We start from the raw sequence: 16,656 nt of genomic DNA, 5'->3' as shown, positions 1-16,656 counted from the left end.
CTGAGTGTGTGGTTTGCGGGCTAGGAGCCGGAACTCAGAGATGGCGGGAAATAAATAAGCGCGTTGTGGAGTCGAGGGTCGTTTCAAGGGGGTGCCATGCGAATCTTCATTGTAATTAACATATTTAAGAATGAAACAAGGGCCATTTTACTGAAGAGCACATAGACAGATACGGCACGGTAACGTCCTCGCCGACCATCTACCACGAATCCAATTCCATTCGTTCCACATCCCTCACCTACCGACCCGCTCTCTTTGGGAGCCGTGAGGAAACCGGGAGCAACTCACACAAGATGCGGGACGAACTCAGCAGTTCCTCCAGCATTTTGTGTGTGTTGCTTTGGATTTCCAGCACCTGCAGATTTTCTGGTGTTCGTCGGTATGAGGGTGAACGTGCAACTCCACAGCGACCGTACCGGAGGATAGGAGTGAACCTTGGGGACTGGAGCTCTGAGACTGGCTTTACTGACGAGATGCTTGTGAGACGGCCTCTGGAATTCGGCATCTGTTAATTTCTTTGCCATTGCATCTTCTTTTTGGGTTACCGAGTGATAACGAATCCAAGCCCCACCAAAATTTTACAGTTGAGCGAGACCTCGGGAAGGAATGGGAATGCCCATAAATTTCCAATTATTAGTTCCGAAATGCATAGCTAGAGGTGAGGGCAAAGTCTAGTCGCTTGAATTTAGAAATACAAATAATATAAATTATTGCTCCCTCCACACAGTCCTGAAAAAATACAAAACCGTCAAATTCCAAGGTTAAGAATAGACCTTAAAGCTCTGCTGTATGTTTCCTGGTAGAGCATTTAGTTTTGAAAAATATTAGTAATTTTTTTTTGCTTTATGATTTTGGATTATTACTTTTTGTGATGCATGATAGTTGTTTTGAAGCTTGGTAGACTTCAACACCCTCATGATTAATGCAATGTCTGTAGGACTTTACATTTCAATATTTGGCATCATAATGTAATACTCTGATATGAAACATAATTTGTTTCCAGCCAGAAATCTCTTTTCCCAAGAGGTCTGTCCCAAAAATGAATGGAAATCAAAGTCAAATGTATTATCATAAGCACATGTGCAATGAAAAGCTAAATTCCAGCAGCTTACAGGAATATAGTGTCAAATAAGCATTTGCAAGAAAACGTAAACATAAATTATGCACAATTTTTATAAGGAAGTTTTACAATGACTATCACTAAGTATGGTAAAATATATTTTAAAATAACCATTCATTTGTTTTTATTCATTTTCTCTAGTTCCATGACATGCATTGCTATGGAATATTAGGTGTCCCTTTCAGCTTGATCATCCTTCTCAATACCATATTCCTACTTTTTGTCCCATCGCCATTGAATCCTTTTGCATCTAGAATTTTCTTCATCAGTGGTCTAACTTCACAGCCCTCCATCATTGTGCATTTTACAGGTTCACTACCCTCTGAAGAAACTTCTCATTTGTGCTAAATTCTTGTACTGTAATCTGAAGCCATGAGCCCCTGTTCTTAATGCACAAGGCAGGATAAACATCCTCCAAACATTTCATTTGCCTAGGCCTGTCAAAATTTTATCAGTTTCAATTAGATTCTCTCTCAATCTTTCAACGTCTAATGAATATGAAACCTGGTTGACTAAAACTCCCCTTGTGCTGTGGTTCTTCAGCCTAGTAACAAAGTGGTGAACCTTTGCTATTCTCTCTGTATGGCAGGAATACTGTTTCTTAGCAAGGAGATTAATATTCTTGCAGATGGGTTTGCTAGAATTGTTGCAGCTTTGGTCCCCTAATCTGAGGAAAGACATTCTTGCCATAGAGGGAGTACAAAGAAGGTTCACCGGATTGATTCCTGGGATGGCAGGACTTTCATATGAAGAAAGACTGGATCAACTAGGCTTATACACACTGGAATTTAGAAGATTGAGGGGGGATCTTATTGAAACGTATAAAATCCTAAAAGGATTGGACAGGCTAGATGCTGGAAGATTGTTCCTGATGTTGGGGAAGTCCAGAACGAGGGGTCACAGTTTAAGGATAAAGGGGAAGCCTTTTAGGACTGAGATGAGGAAAAACTTCTTCACACAGAGAGTGGTGAATCTGTGGAATTCTCTGCCACAGGAAACTTGAGGCCAGTTCATTGGCTATATTTAAGAGGAAGTTAGATATGGCCCTTGTGGCTAAAGGCATCGGGGGTACGGAGAGAAGGCAGGTACAGGGTTCTGAGTTGGATGATCAGCCATGATCATACTGAATGGCAGTGCAGGCTCGAAGGGCCGAATGGCCTACTGCTGCATCTAATTTTCTATGTTGCGGAGGGTTTAAGTGATTTGGCAAGGGGGTGGGAAACTGAATGACAGGGCTGAGGATGAGGCAGTTGGTATACAAGCAGAGGCAGTGTATAGCGAGAGTGTCAGAGAGGACAGGCAGATGATAGGGCAAATTGCAGTCAGTGAAATGAGTTGCAGTGTAATATGCAGACAACATCAAAAAGGGCGACGAATACAGAACTGAAGGTGTTGGATTTGAATGCACGCTGTATATGAAATAAAATAGATGATCGTGTAGAGCAGTTAGAGATTGGCAGGTATGACATGGACATCACCGAGTTGTGGCTGAAAAAAGATTATACAGTAGTTGGGAGCTTAACATACAAGGATACACATTGTATCAAAGCTACGGGCAGGTAGTCTGAGGGGGTGGGGTGGCTCTGTTGGTAACAAACGAAATCAAATCCTTAGAAAGGTTAGAATTGTGGGTAGAGTTCAGGAACTGCAAGGGTGAAAAGACCCTGATATGTGTTACATACAGGCCTCCAAACAGTAGCCAGAATGTGGGCCACAAATTAAAATGGGAGATGGAAAACTCATGTCAAAAGGACAGTGTTGCAATAGTCATGACGGATTTCAATATGTAGGTAGATTGGGAAAATCAGACTGGTGTTAATTTTGCATCCTGAGAGAGAATCTGTAGAATGCCATGAGATGGTTTTTTTTTGTGCAGCTTATTTCTTTATTGACGTACAGCACAGAGCAGAGCCCACTAAAGATTCAGGTATTCTGGACTGGGTGGTTGATTAGAGAGCTTAAGGTAAAGTAACCTTCTAGAGGCAGTGATCATAATATGATAGAATTCACCCTGCCATTTGGGATGGAGAAGCTAAAGTCAGATATATCAGTATTGCAGTGAAGTAAAAGGAAATACAGAGGCATTAGATAGGAGGTGGCCAAGGTTGATTGGAAGGGGACAGTAGCAGGGATGACAGCAGAGAAGCAATGGCTGGAGTTCCTGGGAGCAATTCAGAAGGTGCAGGATAGATACATCCCAAAGCAGAAGAAGATGTATTCTAAAGGCAGGATGACATGATGATGGCTGACAAGGGAAGTCAAAGCCAACATAATAGCAAAAGAGAGGGCATATAATAGAGCAATAATTAGTGGGAAGTTGGAGGATTGGGAAGCTTTTAAAAACTAACAGAAGGCAACTAAAAAAGCCATAAAAAGATAAAAGCCATGAAAAGATAAAACATGAAGGTAAGCTAGCCAATAATATCAAAGAGGAATCCGAAAGTTTTTTCAGATATATAAAGAGTAAAAGAGAGGCAAGAGTAGATATCAGACTGCTGAAAAGTGACGCTGGAGAGGTAGTAATCGGGGACAGGGAGATGGCAGACAAAATGAATAAGTATTTTGCATCAGTCTTTACTGTGGAGGATACTACTAGTATGCTGGATGTTTGAGAGTGCCGGGGGCAGAAGTGAGTGCAGTTGCTATTAAAAGGTGCTTGGGAAGCTGAAAGGTCTTAAGGTAGATAAGTCACCTGGAGTAGATAGACTACACCCCAGGGTTCTGACAGAGGTAGCTGAAGAGATTGTGGAGACATTACTAATGATCTTTCAAGAATCAATAGGTTCTGACACTGTTCAGGAGCTCAGGAAAATTGCAAATGTCACTCCACTCTTCAAGAAGGGAGGGAGGCAGAAGATAGGAACTTATAGGTCAGTTAGCCTGACCTCAGTAATTGAGAAGATTTTGGTGTTAAGCATGAGGTTTCGAGGTACTTGGAGCCACGTGATAAAATGGGCCAAAGTCAGCATGGTTTCTTATGAGAACATCTTCCCTGGCAGATCTATTGGAATCTCTGAGGAAATAACAAGCAGGATAGACAAAGGATCCTTAAGGTTGTTACAGCCAGGGGTGATAACGGGGACAAGCTCCCACTACCTATTAAAGTGCTCCCAATGGCGTGTGCCGTAAATAGCCTTTGACAACCAAGACCAGCTCCTGGCCTTCATGTGCGGCTTAGTTATCAAACCCAGTGGAACCATTTCTACTGACAGGAGAAGGGGCAAAGGTGGGTTACTGGTGCCTTAAAACCAGTTGCTTTGGGCAGACGGGGCTTGTCAGCTCATCTAGGAAAAGGAAAACTATGATTTCAAACTTCAGTAACTTGTGGCTATACCCACTCATGGGGAAGATCGGGAGTAAACCCCGAGGGAAAAATCTGGAGCTGGAGTCGCTAAGGCAGTCCTACATTGAGTTCAATGCTGAGCAACTCCCGCGATGTTGCTGGTACCAAACCGTATCAGTCTCTGCTGTTCCTCTGGGTTCTTCAGTTGTGTGGAGAGGGGGAGCTTGCTATATGGGCAACAGCTTGCTCTCCATATCATACTGCCCAGGCTTGCATATCTGGGCAGCTAGGACGCAATACCCATGGTCAATTCTGACCAACAGACATCCTCACCTCACAGACAAAGGAGAATCGATGGATGTTGTGTACTTGGACTTTCAGAAGGCCTTTGACAAGGTGCCTCACAGGGTATAACAGGAAAGTTACCAGCATGGATAGAGCATTGGCTGATTGGCAGGAGGCAAAGAGTGGGAATAAAGGGATCCTTTTGGTTTGGCTGCCAATGACTAGCGGTGTTTCATAGGGGTCGGTATTAGGACTGCCCTCTTTTTACACTGCATGTCTGTGATTTGAATGATGGTATTGATGGCTTTGTGGCCAAGCTTGCGGATGATACAAATAGAGGTGGAGAGGCAGGTAGTGTTGAGGAAGTGGGGGTGTACAGAACGACCTGGACAGATTTGGGGAATGGGGAACCACGTGGCAGATGGAATACAGTGTCAGGAAGTGTATGGTTATGCACTTTGGTAGAAGGAATAAAAGCGTAGACTATTTTCTAAATGGGGAGAAAATTCTAAAATATGAGGTGCAAAGCGACTTGGGAGTCCTCGTGCAGGATTTCCTAGAGGTTAACTTGTAGGTTGAGTCAGTGGTGAGGAAGGTAAATGTTAGCATTCATTTTGAGAGGACTAGAATATAAAAGCAAGGCTGTAATGCTGAGGGTTATAAAGCACTGGTGAGACCTCACTTGGAGTATTGTGAGCAGTTTTGTGCCTCTTATCTAAGACAGGGTGTGTTGACATTGGGGAGGGTTTAAAGGAGGTTTGTGAAAAAGATTTCAGGAATGAAAGGCTTATCATATGAGGAGTGTTTGATGACTCTGGGCCTGTACTCACTGGAATTTAAAAGAGTGAGAGGGACTCTCATTGAAACCTATCAAATGTTGAAAGCCCTAGATAGAATGGACGTGGAGGGTATGATTCCTAGCATGGGGGAGTTTAAAACCAGAGGGCACAACTTCACCATAGAGGGACATCCACCTAGAACAAATATGAGGAGGAATTTCTTTAGCCAGAATCTGTGGAATACATTTGCCACAGGTGGCTGTGGAGACCAGGTCACTGAGAGAACTTAAGATGACGACTGATAGATTCTTCATAAGTCAGAGTGTCAAAGGTCACAGAGAGAAGGCTGAGGAATGGGGTTGAAAGGGAAATGGATCAGTCATAATCACATGGCAGAGCATACTCTGGGTCAAATGGCCTAATTCTGCTCCAATATCTTATGGGTTTTATGGTCTAAAACTGCACACTGTGGTGCCTGATTGCTCAATATAGAGTATTTGGGACAGCAATGAGAACCAAACCTGTGCAGCTAGTTGGCTATAGTGCAGCACATAAACTATTCCCTGCCTCTAGATGGCAGCACACTTGGATGCAGTGGCCACTTTAGGTCCAGTCAAAGATTTGTTTGTTTGTTTTGTAAGTATTTTTTATAATCAAAAGTCACTGCTGGATACTAAGAACATTAAGTACTGCAGGGCTAACCCATCAGTGAGTTGCTTGATAGCGATGGAGCTGGACTTATTGCATATCATTGTTGTGTTGTCATCCGGACTTGGCGTGTACCATTGGACGGGTGTGCGAATGATTGTCTTTTATTGTGATCACAAGACCCTGTTGGATATTGGTAACATCGAATACTGCAGGTCTGGTTCACTGGCGACACCAACGACAGAGGAGCTGCGTTGCCTTGGTTGTGGAGGGGACTAAGTCCATGCTGCAGGGTAGCCTGTTGCAGCCACCCAGGAAAGGAAATGTAGAGGCGGTGTGGGAGAGATTCTATGGGCACTGTGGAATCCATACTGGTGTTGGGGGCTGACCCCTCCCATCAGTGCTGCCCTCCAGTGTTCACTTGGTGGAAGAACAAGCTGAACCAGGGCAACTTACCATGAATTCTACAGTAATTCTGCACTCAATGACTTTTGCTGTATTATTTTGTGACTATGTTTTTATGAAATTGTAACCATATGTGCTATTTGTGCTATGTTAATGTCGTCAATGTGTTTTGCACCCTGGCACCAGAGGAACACTGTTTCGTAAGGCTATATTCATGTATGGTTGAACTATAATTAAACACGATCTTCAATTCCTCATTAATCTCATTACCCCAGACATAATGCCTTAATAACTTAAGGCAACTTTCCATTATGATATTACCAACCTGAACAAGTCACATTTTAGTGCGCTTTAAACTAAGGGTAAGTATTTGTTGTAATTGTGGATGACACATTTGTCCACTTAATTAAATGACATGAATCATGGCTATTAACAGTATTTATTCTGTACATCAGCTCCAGGAAACATGTGGCAACACATACAAATTCTCCTCCCCACCAGTATGGCAGACAATAAGCATTATGAGGGAAACATAACACAGGCTTTAAAATAAAAGCAATTTTATTTACTTACACTCAACAATTAGCTTCATATGAAACCCAGACCTGACAATAGTCTTAAAGTAAACTTCTAATGGTTTAATTTTTATCTTGTCCAGGTTACGTTTACTTTTATATACAACGGCTGATCATTGTGATTCCAAGAATTGACCATAAACATACACAAGCAAAAATGGTGATGTTTACACCACACCTGGCACACTAATATTGTTTTTTCTCAAGCGCAATGGAGATTATGATACCTCAACCCAAATATCATATTTTGAGAGGTTTCACAAACTACAGGTGTATTTCCTTAAATGTAAAAGGTAATGGAGTGGTTTAATTGAAATTAGAGAGATTGAGAACCCTGGAAGAAAGTTTTTTTTTGTCTAAAAATTAAGGTCGAATTTTCGAGGAGTAAAGTTAGGAACAGTTTAAAGTTTGGAACTTTATTCCACAAATGCAAATTGAGGCTCAGTCAGTTGTTGATCTTACACTTGACGTTTATTAATGAACAATGTCAAGGGATACAGTGAAATCACAATGATTGATAGAATAAGCTGATGGGTCATCATGATCTTCTATCTCATTTCAATGTTTCAGCATGAAATAGATGCATCTGAACAAGCTCAACAGTAGGTTTCAATCAATACTGCGCAGAGTTTACACCTATGAATACCAGATCAAGTCCTGATGATAGGGCTTGGCCTAAAACGCTGTTTACTTTTTTCCATAGATGCTGCCTGGCCTGCTGAGTTCCTCAGGTATTTTGTGTGTGTTAACACCAAATAATCTGCAGATGCTGGGGTCAAAGCAACACTCACAACACGCTGGAGGAACTCAGCAGGTCGGGCAGCATCAGTCCCGACGAAGGGTTCCGGCCCGAACCGTTGACCGATCTTTCCCACTGATGCTGCCCGACCTACTGAGTTCCTCCAGCGTATTTTGTGTGTGTTGTTTTGGATTTCCAGCATCCGCAGATTTTCTTGTGCTTATGAATACCAGATTCTTGTTTCTTTAGAAATACAACCAATTTCATAAAGTGACCTATTTCTAACCTGAAACATGCATTAAATATTACTTATATCACAAGACAAAGGAGCAGAATTAAACCATTTGGCCCATCAAGTCTGCTCTGCCATTTCATCATTGCTTATCTAATTCCCGCTCAACCCTATTCTCCTGCCCTCTCCCCATAACCTTTCACACTCTGACTAATTAAGCCCATACCAATCTCTAGCTTAAATGCACCTAATGACCTGGGCTCCACAGCCTCATGTGGCAATGAATTCCACAGATACACCATCCTCCAGCGAAATAAATGCCTCCTTATCTCCGTTCTTCGAACATGGGGCCGGTGTACATCCGCACCTCTCTACAGTAGCGGTCATCAACCTTTTTAAGCCCAAGATCCCCTCCCTCAGCCTTACTGAAAGGAAAAATCGACCTACTACAGGCTGCAGGAATTTTTACTCGTTAAGTATGCCCACAGAAAAAGAATCTCGGTTGTATGTGGTGACAAGTATGTACTCTGATGGTAAATTTTACTTTGAATTTTGAGTTAAATGGACATCCCTATCTTTTGAGGTTGTCCCCTCTGGCCTTAGACTCGCTCATCAAAGGAAACAGCCTCTTCACATCCACTTTATCATGGCTTTTCAATATTCGATGGAGATGCCCAATCATTCTTCTAAATCCTAGTGAGTACAGGCCTAGAGCCTTCATTCGCTTCTCATATGATAATCCTTTCATTCCCAGAATCATTCTCATGAACCTACTCTGAAGCCTCTCCAAAGTCAGCACATCCTTTCTTAGATAAGGGGACCAGAACTGTTCACAATACTCCAAGTGAGACCTCAACAGTGCCCTACACAGCCTCAACATTATATCCTTGCTTTTATATTCTAGTCCTCTTGAAATGAATGCTAACATTGCATTCTGCTTCCTCATCACATATTAAACTTGCAAATTAATCTTTAGGGAATCCTGCACGAGAACTCCCAAATCCCTCGGATTTTGAATTTTCTCTGTTTAGAAAATAGTCTATGCTTCTATTCCTTCTACCAAAGTACAATACCATGCACTTCCTGACACTGCATTCCATCCACTCCTTTGCCCATTCTCCTAATCTAAGTCCTTCTGCAGCCTCTCTGCTTCCTCAACACTACCTGCGCCTCCACCCATCTGAGTATCAGCCCATCAAACTGTTGACATACAACGTTAGAAGAAGCTATCCCATTATAAATCCTTGTGGAACACTAGCCACCAGTAGCTAATCCAAAAAGGATCCCTTTATTTTTACAAGCTATGCCTGCCTTTTTGTTGGCTTTGTGGAACAATCTATGTTTCGTGCCTATTCTGGTATCTGTCCCCCACTTTCCTTCGCTACATCGACGACTGCATTGGCGCTGCTTCCAGCACGCATGCAGAGCTCGTTGACTTTATTAACTTTGCCTCCAACTTTCACCCTGCCCTCAAGTTTACCTGGTACATTTCCGACACCTCCCTCCCCTTTCTAGATCTTTCTGTCTCTGTCTCTGGAGACAGCTTATCCACTGATGTCTACTATAAGCCTACTGACTCTCACAGCTATCTGGACTATTCCTCTTCTCACCCTGTCTCTTGCAAAAACGCCATCCCCTTCTTGCAATTCCTCCGTCTCCGCCGCATCTGCTCTCAGGATGAGGCTTTTCATTCTAGGACGAGGGAGATGTCTTCCTTTTTTAAAGAAAGGGGCTTCCCTTCCTCCACTATCAACTCTGCTCTTAAATGCATCTCCCCCATTTCATGTACATCTGCTCCCACTCCATCCTCCCGCCACCCCACTAGGAATAGGGTTCCCCTGGTCCTCACCTACCACCCCACCAGCCTCCGGGTCCAACCGGGTCCGTAACTTCCGCCACCTCCAACGGGATCCCACCACTAAGCACATCTTTCCCTCCCCCCCCCCTGCATTCCGCAGGGATCGCTCCCTACGCGACTCCCTTGTCCATTCGTCTCCCCCATCCCTCCCCACTGATCTCCCTCCTGGCACTTATCCGTGTAAGCGGAACAAGTGCTACACATGCCCTTACACTTCCTCCCTTACCACCATTCAGGGCCCCAAACAGTCCTTCCAGGTGAGGCAACACTTCACCTGTGAGTCGACTGGGGTGATATACTGCATCCGGTGCTCCCGATGTGGCCTTTTATATATTGGTGAGACCCGACGCAGACTGGGAGACCGCTTTGCTGAACACCTACGCTCTGTTCGCCAGAGAAAGCAGGATCTCCCAGTGGCCACACATTTTAATTCCACATCCCATTCCCATTCTGACATGTCTATCCACGGCCTCCTCCACTGTAAAGATGAAGCCACACTCAGGTTGGAAGAACAACACCTCATATTCCGTCTGGGTAGCCTCCAACCTGATGGCATGAACATCCACTTCTCTAGCTTCCGCTAATGCCCCACCTCCCCCTGGTACCCCATCCGTTATTTATTTTTATACACACATTCTTTCTCTCACTCTCCTTTTTCTCCCTCTGTCCCTCTGAATATACCCCTTGCCCATCCTCTGGGTCCCCCCCCCCCATCTTTCTTCCCGGACCTCCTGTCCCATGATCCTCTCGTATCCCTTTTGCCTATCACCTGTCCAGCTCTTGGCTCTATCCCTTCCCCTCCTGTCTTCTCCTGTCATTCTGGATCTCCCCCTGTCCCTCCAACTTTCAAATCCCTTACTCACTCTTCCTTCAGTTAGTCCTGACGAAGGGTCTCGGCCTGAAATGTCGACTGTACCTCTTCCTAGAGATGCTGCCTGGCCTGCTGCGTTCACCAGCAACCTTTATGTGTGTTGCTTGAATTTCCAGCATCTGCAGAATTCCTGTTGTTTGGTAATTGTAGGGATGACTTGCAGTGGATTGAAAAGCTTGAACATGTAGATATTAAGAAAGGTGATGTGCTGGAGCTTTAAGAAAGCATCAAGTTGATAAGTCTCTGGGACCAGATGAGATGTACCCCAGGCTACTGTGGGAGGTGAGGGAGGAGATTGCTGAGCCGCTGGCAATGATCTTTGCATCATCAATGGGGATGGGAGAGGTTCCAGAGGATTTCAGTATTGCAGGTATTTCCATTATTCAAGAAAGGGAGTACAGATAGTCCAGGAAAATGTAGACCAGTTAGTCTTACTCAGTGGTTGGTAAGTTGATGGAGCAGATCCTGAGGGGCAGGATTTATGAACATTTGGAGAGGCATAATATGATTAGGAATAGTCAGCATGGCTTCATCAAAGGCAAGTCGTGCCTTATGAGCCTGATTGAATTTTTTGAGGATGTGACTAAACACACTGATGAAGGTAGAGCAATAGTTGTAGTGTATATGGATTTCAGCAAGGCATTTGATAAGGTACCCCATATAAGGTTTATTGAGAAAGTAAAGAGGCATGGGATCCAAGGGGACCTTGCTTTGTGGATCCAGAATTGGTTTGCCTCTAGAAGGAAAAGAGTGGTTGTAGCTGGGTCATATTCTGCATGGAGGTCAGTGACCAGTGGAGTGCCTCAGAGATCTGTTCTGGGACCCCTACTCTTTGTGATTTTTATAAATGATCTAGATGAGGAAGTGGAGAGATGGGTTAGTAAATTTGCTGATGACACAAAGGTTAGGGGTGTTGTGGACAGTGTGGAGGGCTGTCAGAGGTTACAGCGGGACATTGATAGGATGCAAAACTGGGCTGAGAAGTGGCAGATGAATTTCAACCCAGATAAGTGTGAGGTGTCTCATTTTGGCAGGTCAAATATGATGGCAGAATATAGTATTAATGGTAAGATTCTTGGCAGTGTGGAGGATCAGAGGGTTCTTGGGGTCCGAGTCCATAGGACACTCAAAGCTGCTGCACAGGTTGACTCTGTGGTTAAGAAAGCATACGGTTCATTGGCCTTCATCAATCATGGGATTGAGTCTGGTCACCTCACTCCAAGAAGGATGTGCAAACTATAGAAAGGGTGCAGAGGATATTTACAAGGATGTTGCTTGGATTGGGGAGCATGCCTTTTGAGAATAGGTTGAGTGAACTCGGCCTTTTTTCCTTGGAGCGACGGAGGATGAGAGGTGACCTGATAGAGGTGTATAAGATAATGAGAGGCATTGATCATGTGGATAGTCAGAGGCTTTTTCCCAAGGCTGAAGTGTCTAACACGAGAGGACACAGTTTTAAGGTGCTTGGAAGTAGGTACAGAGGAGATGTCAGGGGTAAGTATTTTTACGCAGAGAGTGGTGAGTGCATGGAATGGGCTGCCTGGACAAGTACAGCGAGTTCAGAAAAATAGAGGGCTATGGGTAATCCTAGGTAATTTCTAAGGTAAGGACATGTTCGGTACAGCTTTGTAGGCCGAAAGGCCTGTATTGTGCTGTAGGTTTTCCATGTTTCTAAGAGAGTGTTTAATATTCGATCTGCTATTAGCAAATGAGACAGGTTAAGTGACAGAAGTTGGTGTGTAGGGGAACACTTCGCATCTAGTGATCATAATGCCATTAATTTCAAAGTAACTATGCAAAAAGATAGGCCTGGCCCATGGGTTCAGATTCTAAATTGGCAAAAGACCAATTTTGGTGGCATCAGAAAAGATCTGGCAAGTGTGGCTTAAGATAGGTTGCTTTCTGGCAAAGGTGTACTTGGTAAGTGGGAGGCCTTCAATTGTAAAATTATGAGCATACAAAGCTTGTAGATGGCTGTCAGAATAAAAAGTAAAGATAACAGGTGTAGGGAATCTTGGTCTTCAAGAGAGATTAGAAAAATAAAGGAGATGCATAGCAGGTACAGGCAGCTAGGAAAAAATGAGGTGCCAATGGAAAATAAGAAATGCAAGAGAACACTTAAGAAGGAAATCAGGAGGGATAGAAAAGGCATGAGGTTGCTCTAGCAGACAAAGTGATGGAGAATCCCAAGGGATCCTGCAGATATGTTAAGAGCAAAAGGATTGCAAGGGCAAAATTGGTCCTCAAAGATGGGGGAGATCTTAGATGAAATTTTTGCATTTGTATGGACACAGGGTCTATAGAAGTGAGGCAAAACAGCATCAACTTCATGGTTAGACCATAAGATATAGGTGAAGTAGGCTATTCGGCTCATTGAGTCTGAGGAGGTGTTTGCTGTCTTAAGGCAAATTAGGGTGGACAAATCCCCAGGGTGTGACAAGGTGTTCCCTCGGACCCTGCGGAAGACAAGTGCAGAAATTGCAGGAGCCCTAGCAGAGATAGTTAAATCATCCTCCGTGACAGGTGAGGTACCAGAGGATTGGAGGATAACCAATGTTACGCTGTTTCAGAAAGGCTCTAAAGTTAAACCAGGAAATTATAGGCCAGTGAGCCTGACATCAGTAGTGGGAACGTTATTGTGAGATATTCTAAGGGACTGGATGTATGATTATTTGGATAGACATGTGATTAAGGATAGTCAGCATGGCTTCATGCAATCTCTTATAGAGCTTTTCAAGGAAATTATCAGGAAAGATGATGAAGGCAAGGCAGTGAATGTTGCTGAAATGGGCTACAATAAGGCATTAGTAAGGCATTTGACAAGGATTGGAGGCCTGTGACTTGTGGAGTTTCATGGGGATCAGTGCTGGGTCCGTCTTTTGTCATCTATATCAATGATCTGGATAGTAATGTGGTCAACTGGATCAACGAATATGGTCTTATACAGTGAATGTAGGGTACTGAGAGTGTGGTAGAACAAAGTGATCTGGGACTAAAGATCCATAATTCATTGAAAATGGCATCACATGTAGGCTGGGTCGTAAAGAAAGCTTTTGGCACATTGGCCTTCATAAACTTCTTATTCTGGCTTATACCATAGGAGCAGAATTAGACCATTTGGTCAATCGAATCAGCTCTGCCATTTCAATATGGCTGATCCATTTTCTCTCTCAGCCCCAATCTCCCCCCTTCTCACCTTCATGCCCCCCTATCAGCCTCTGCGTTAAATATACCCATTGACTTGGCCTCCACTGTGCTTGTGCCAACGAATTCTACAGTTTCACGACTCTCTGGCTAAAGAAGTTCCTCATCTCCGTTCTGATGAGGGTCTTGACCCGAAACGTCGACTGGTTATTTCTCTTCATAGATGCAGCTTGACTCGCTGAGCTCCTCCAGCATTTTACGTGTGTTGCTTCAAGATTTCCAGCATCTGCAAAATATATTGTGTTTATCCTAACTGTCCTGTTCCTTTTTCTTCGGCTTAGTTCCTGTCATTTCCTTAATAACATGGAAAAAAAAAATAGGCACCAGTCACGGAGACTGCAGATTCCTCTACATAGACGTTACCTAACCTGTTATTGAAGCAAACCCGGAAGGATTTCTAGGAATCTCTCTGCACATGCGCGACGATTCAATTGATGCACATGCGCATTGCCGAAGCTGGGTGTCCGGTGTGTACATGCGCAGTAGGTTTCGTTCGCTCCTGATGTCAGTTCCCAAAGGCTGCTGGGATAGAAATATTTGACTGCCGTGGAGGGAAGCGTGGGGCTGGGTTGGAAGAATGGATCAGGCATCCTGCAGCTACATGTACAAAATGAAGATGATCATCTGAACGAACAAAAACTGGAAAGATCATGTCGAACTGGGTGATCCGTTCCCGCACTGGAGGAAGCTTGTGTGTAATTGACTTCAGGAGCAGTCCCTGTGCACCACTCTTTGGTTGAAATGTCAGTCGTCTACCGGTTTGACTTCTGAGCTTTCGCTGAGGAGACTTATTGTACCTTTTAAAGGTAAACCGGAGAATTTTCAAAGTGAAGACTTTTTAAGGATGTCCCAGAAATCTTTAATAGAAGAAGTTTCCCAGTGGAACGAGGAGATATGTATGAAAAAGCTGGAAGCAATTCTGCCTGAACTTATCATATCCTTTCATGGTTTCACTTGGTATTATACGTTGGCTGTGTCTAACCATTATCGGGGAAATTGATGAAGGACAAGCAGTGGATGTTATCTACATGGACAATAGCAAAGCCTTTGACAAAGTCCCACATGGGAGACTGGTCTAGAAGGTTTAGTCACATGGCAATCAGGTTGAGGTGGATAAATGGAATCAACATTAGCTTAACGGGGGAAGAGATACAAGTTGGTTGCCTCTCTGACTGGAGGCCTGTGATTAGTCGTGTGACAGAGGGATCAGTGCATTGTTGTTTGCCATTTATATTAATGATTTGGATGACAAAGTAAACTGGATCAACAAATTTGTGGATGACACCAAGATTGAGGGTGTAGTGGATAGTGAGGAAGGGTATCGAAGCTTGCAGTGGGATCTGAACCAGCAGGAAAAATGGTAAACGGAATTTAGTTAATGCAGACAAATGTGAGGTGTTGCACTTTGAGGGGACAAAGCCTGGTAAGATTTACACAGTGAACAGCCTGGTAAGACTTGCACAGTGAACAGTAGGGTACTGGGGAGAACAACAGATCAGAGGGTTCCGAGAATACAGATCCATAACTTTAAAAGTGGTGTTACAGGTAGATTTATGGTGGATATAATGCACTTGGTACAAGGAACAATAGCACAGACCCTTATCTAAATAGGGAGAGAATTTAAACAACAGAGGTGCAGAGGTACTCATGCAAACCCCCCAGAAGCTAATTTCACAGGTTGAGTCTTCTGGTAAAGAAGGCAAGTGTGATGTTGGCATTTATCAAGGGGAATAGAATATGAAAGCAAGGAGATAATGCTGAAGCTTTATAAGACACTAGTCAGGCTGCACTTGGAGTGTTGCCAACAGTTTTGGGCCCCTTATCTCAGATGGATGTATTGTCATTGGAAAGAGTCCAGAGGAGGTTTATGAAGATGATTCCGGAAATGAAGGGATTAACATATGAGGAACATTTGGCCTGTACTTACGGGAATTTAGAAGAATGCAGGGGGATCTCATTGAAACCTACCGAATGTTGAAAGGCCCAGATAGGGCGGATGAGGAGAGGATGTTTCCTCTGGTGGGGGTATCTAGAACTAGAGGGCATAGCCTCAAAACTGAGGGGGTGACCTTTTAGAACAGAAGTAATGAGGAATTTTTTTTAGCCAAAGAGTGTGGAATTCTCTGCCACAGCCTGTGGTAGAGGCCATGTGGGTGTAAAGCAGAAGTTGATAGATTCCTTATTGGTTGGGGCATCAAGGGATATGGTGAGAGGACAGCTGTATGGTGTTGAATGGGATCCAGGATTAGCCACGATGAAAGGGCAGAGCTGACTCGATAGGCTGAATGGCCTAATTCTGCTCCTATATCTTATGATCTTACATGGTTGTAAATAAAGCTTTTGGTACATAGGGTTTCATAAATCAAAGTATTGAGTCTCGGAGTTGGGATATTATGCTGAAGTTGTATGAAACTTCACTGAAGCCAGATCTGGAGTACTGAATGCAGTTCCAGTTACCTACCTGTGGGAAAGATATCAAGAAAATTGAAAGAGTACAGAGAACATGTTCAAGGATGTTGCTGAGACTAGTTGATCTGAGTTACAGGAATGGTTGAATAGGTTAGGATTTTATTCCCTGCAGCACAGGAGAATGAGGGGAGTTTTGCAGAAGGTATACAAAATTATGAGGTATAGATAGAATAAATGTAAGCCGGTTT

At 43.6% G+C, this 16,656-nt stretch overlaps 2 protein-coding genes across 3 annotated transcripts in view; one reads left to right on the top strand and one right to left on the bottom strand.

Annotated features, from left to right (window-relative positions):
• Positions 1-16,656, bottom strand: part of usp1 (ubiquitin specific peptidase 1) — a 74,643-nt gene that overhangs the window by 27,679 nt on the left and 30,308 nt on the right. The window lies entirely within an intron of this gene.
• firrm (fignl1 interacting regulator of recombination and mitosis) overlaps positions 14,513-16,656 on the top strand; it is a 60,755-nt gene continuing 58,611 nt past the window's right edge. The window contains exon 1 of one of the 2 annotated variants that reach the window (XM_063064099.1): positions 14,513-14,933. In XM_063064099.1, coding sequence (XP_062920169.1) covers positions 14,844-14,933 — 90 coding nt within the window. In that variant the 5' untranslated portion in view covers positions 14,513-14,843. The remainder of the gene's footprint in view (positions 14,934-16,656) is intronic. The other variant, XM_063064098.1, reaches the window with a different exon arrangement.

This window comes from Mobula hypostoma, chromosome 12 (assembly GCF_963921235.1).
Source record: "Mobula hypostoma chromosome 12, sMobHyp1.1, whole genome shotgun sequence".
Taxonomy (NCBI): Eukaryota; Metazoa; Chordata; class Chondrichthyes; order Myliobatiformes; family Myliobatidae; genus Mobula; species Mobula hypostoma.
This window is presented reverse-complemented; position numbering and strand designations above follow the sequence as displayed.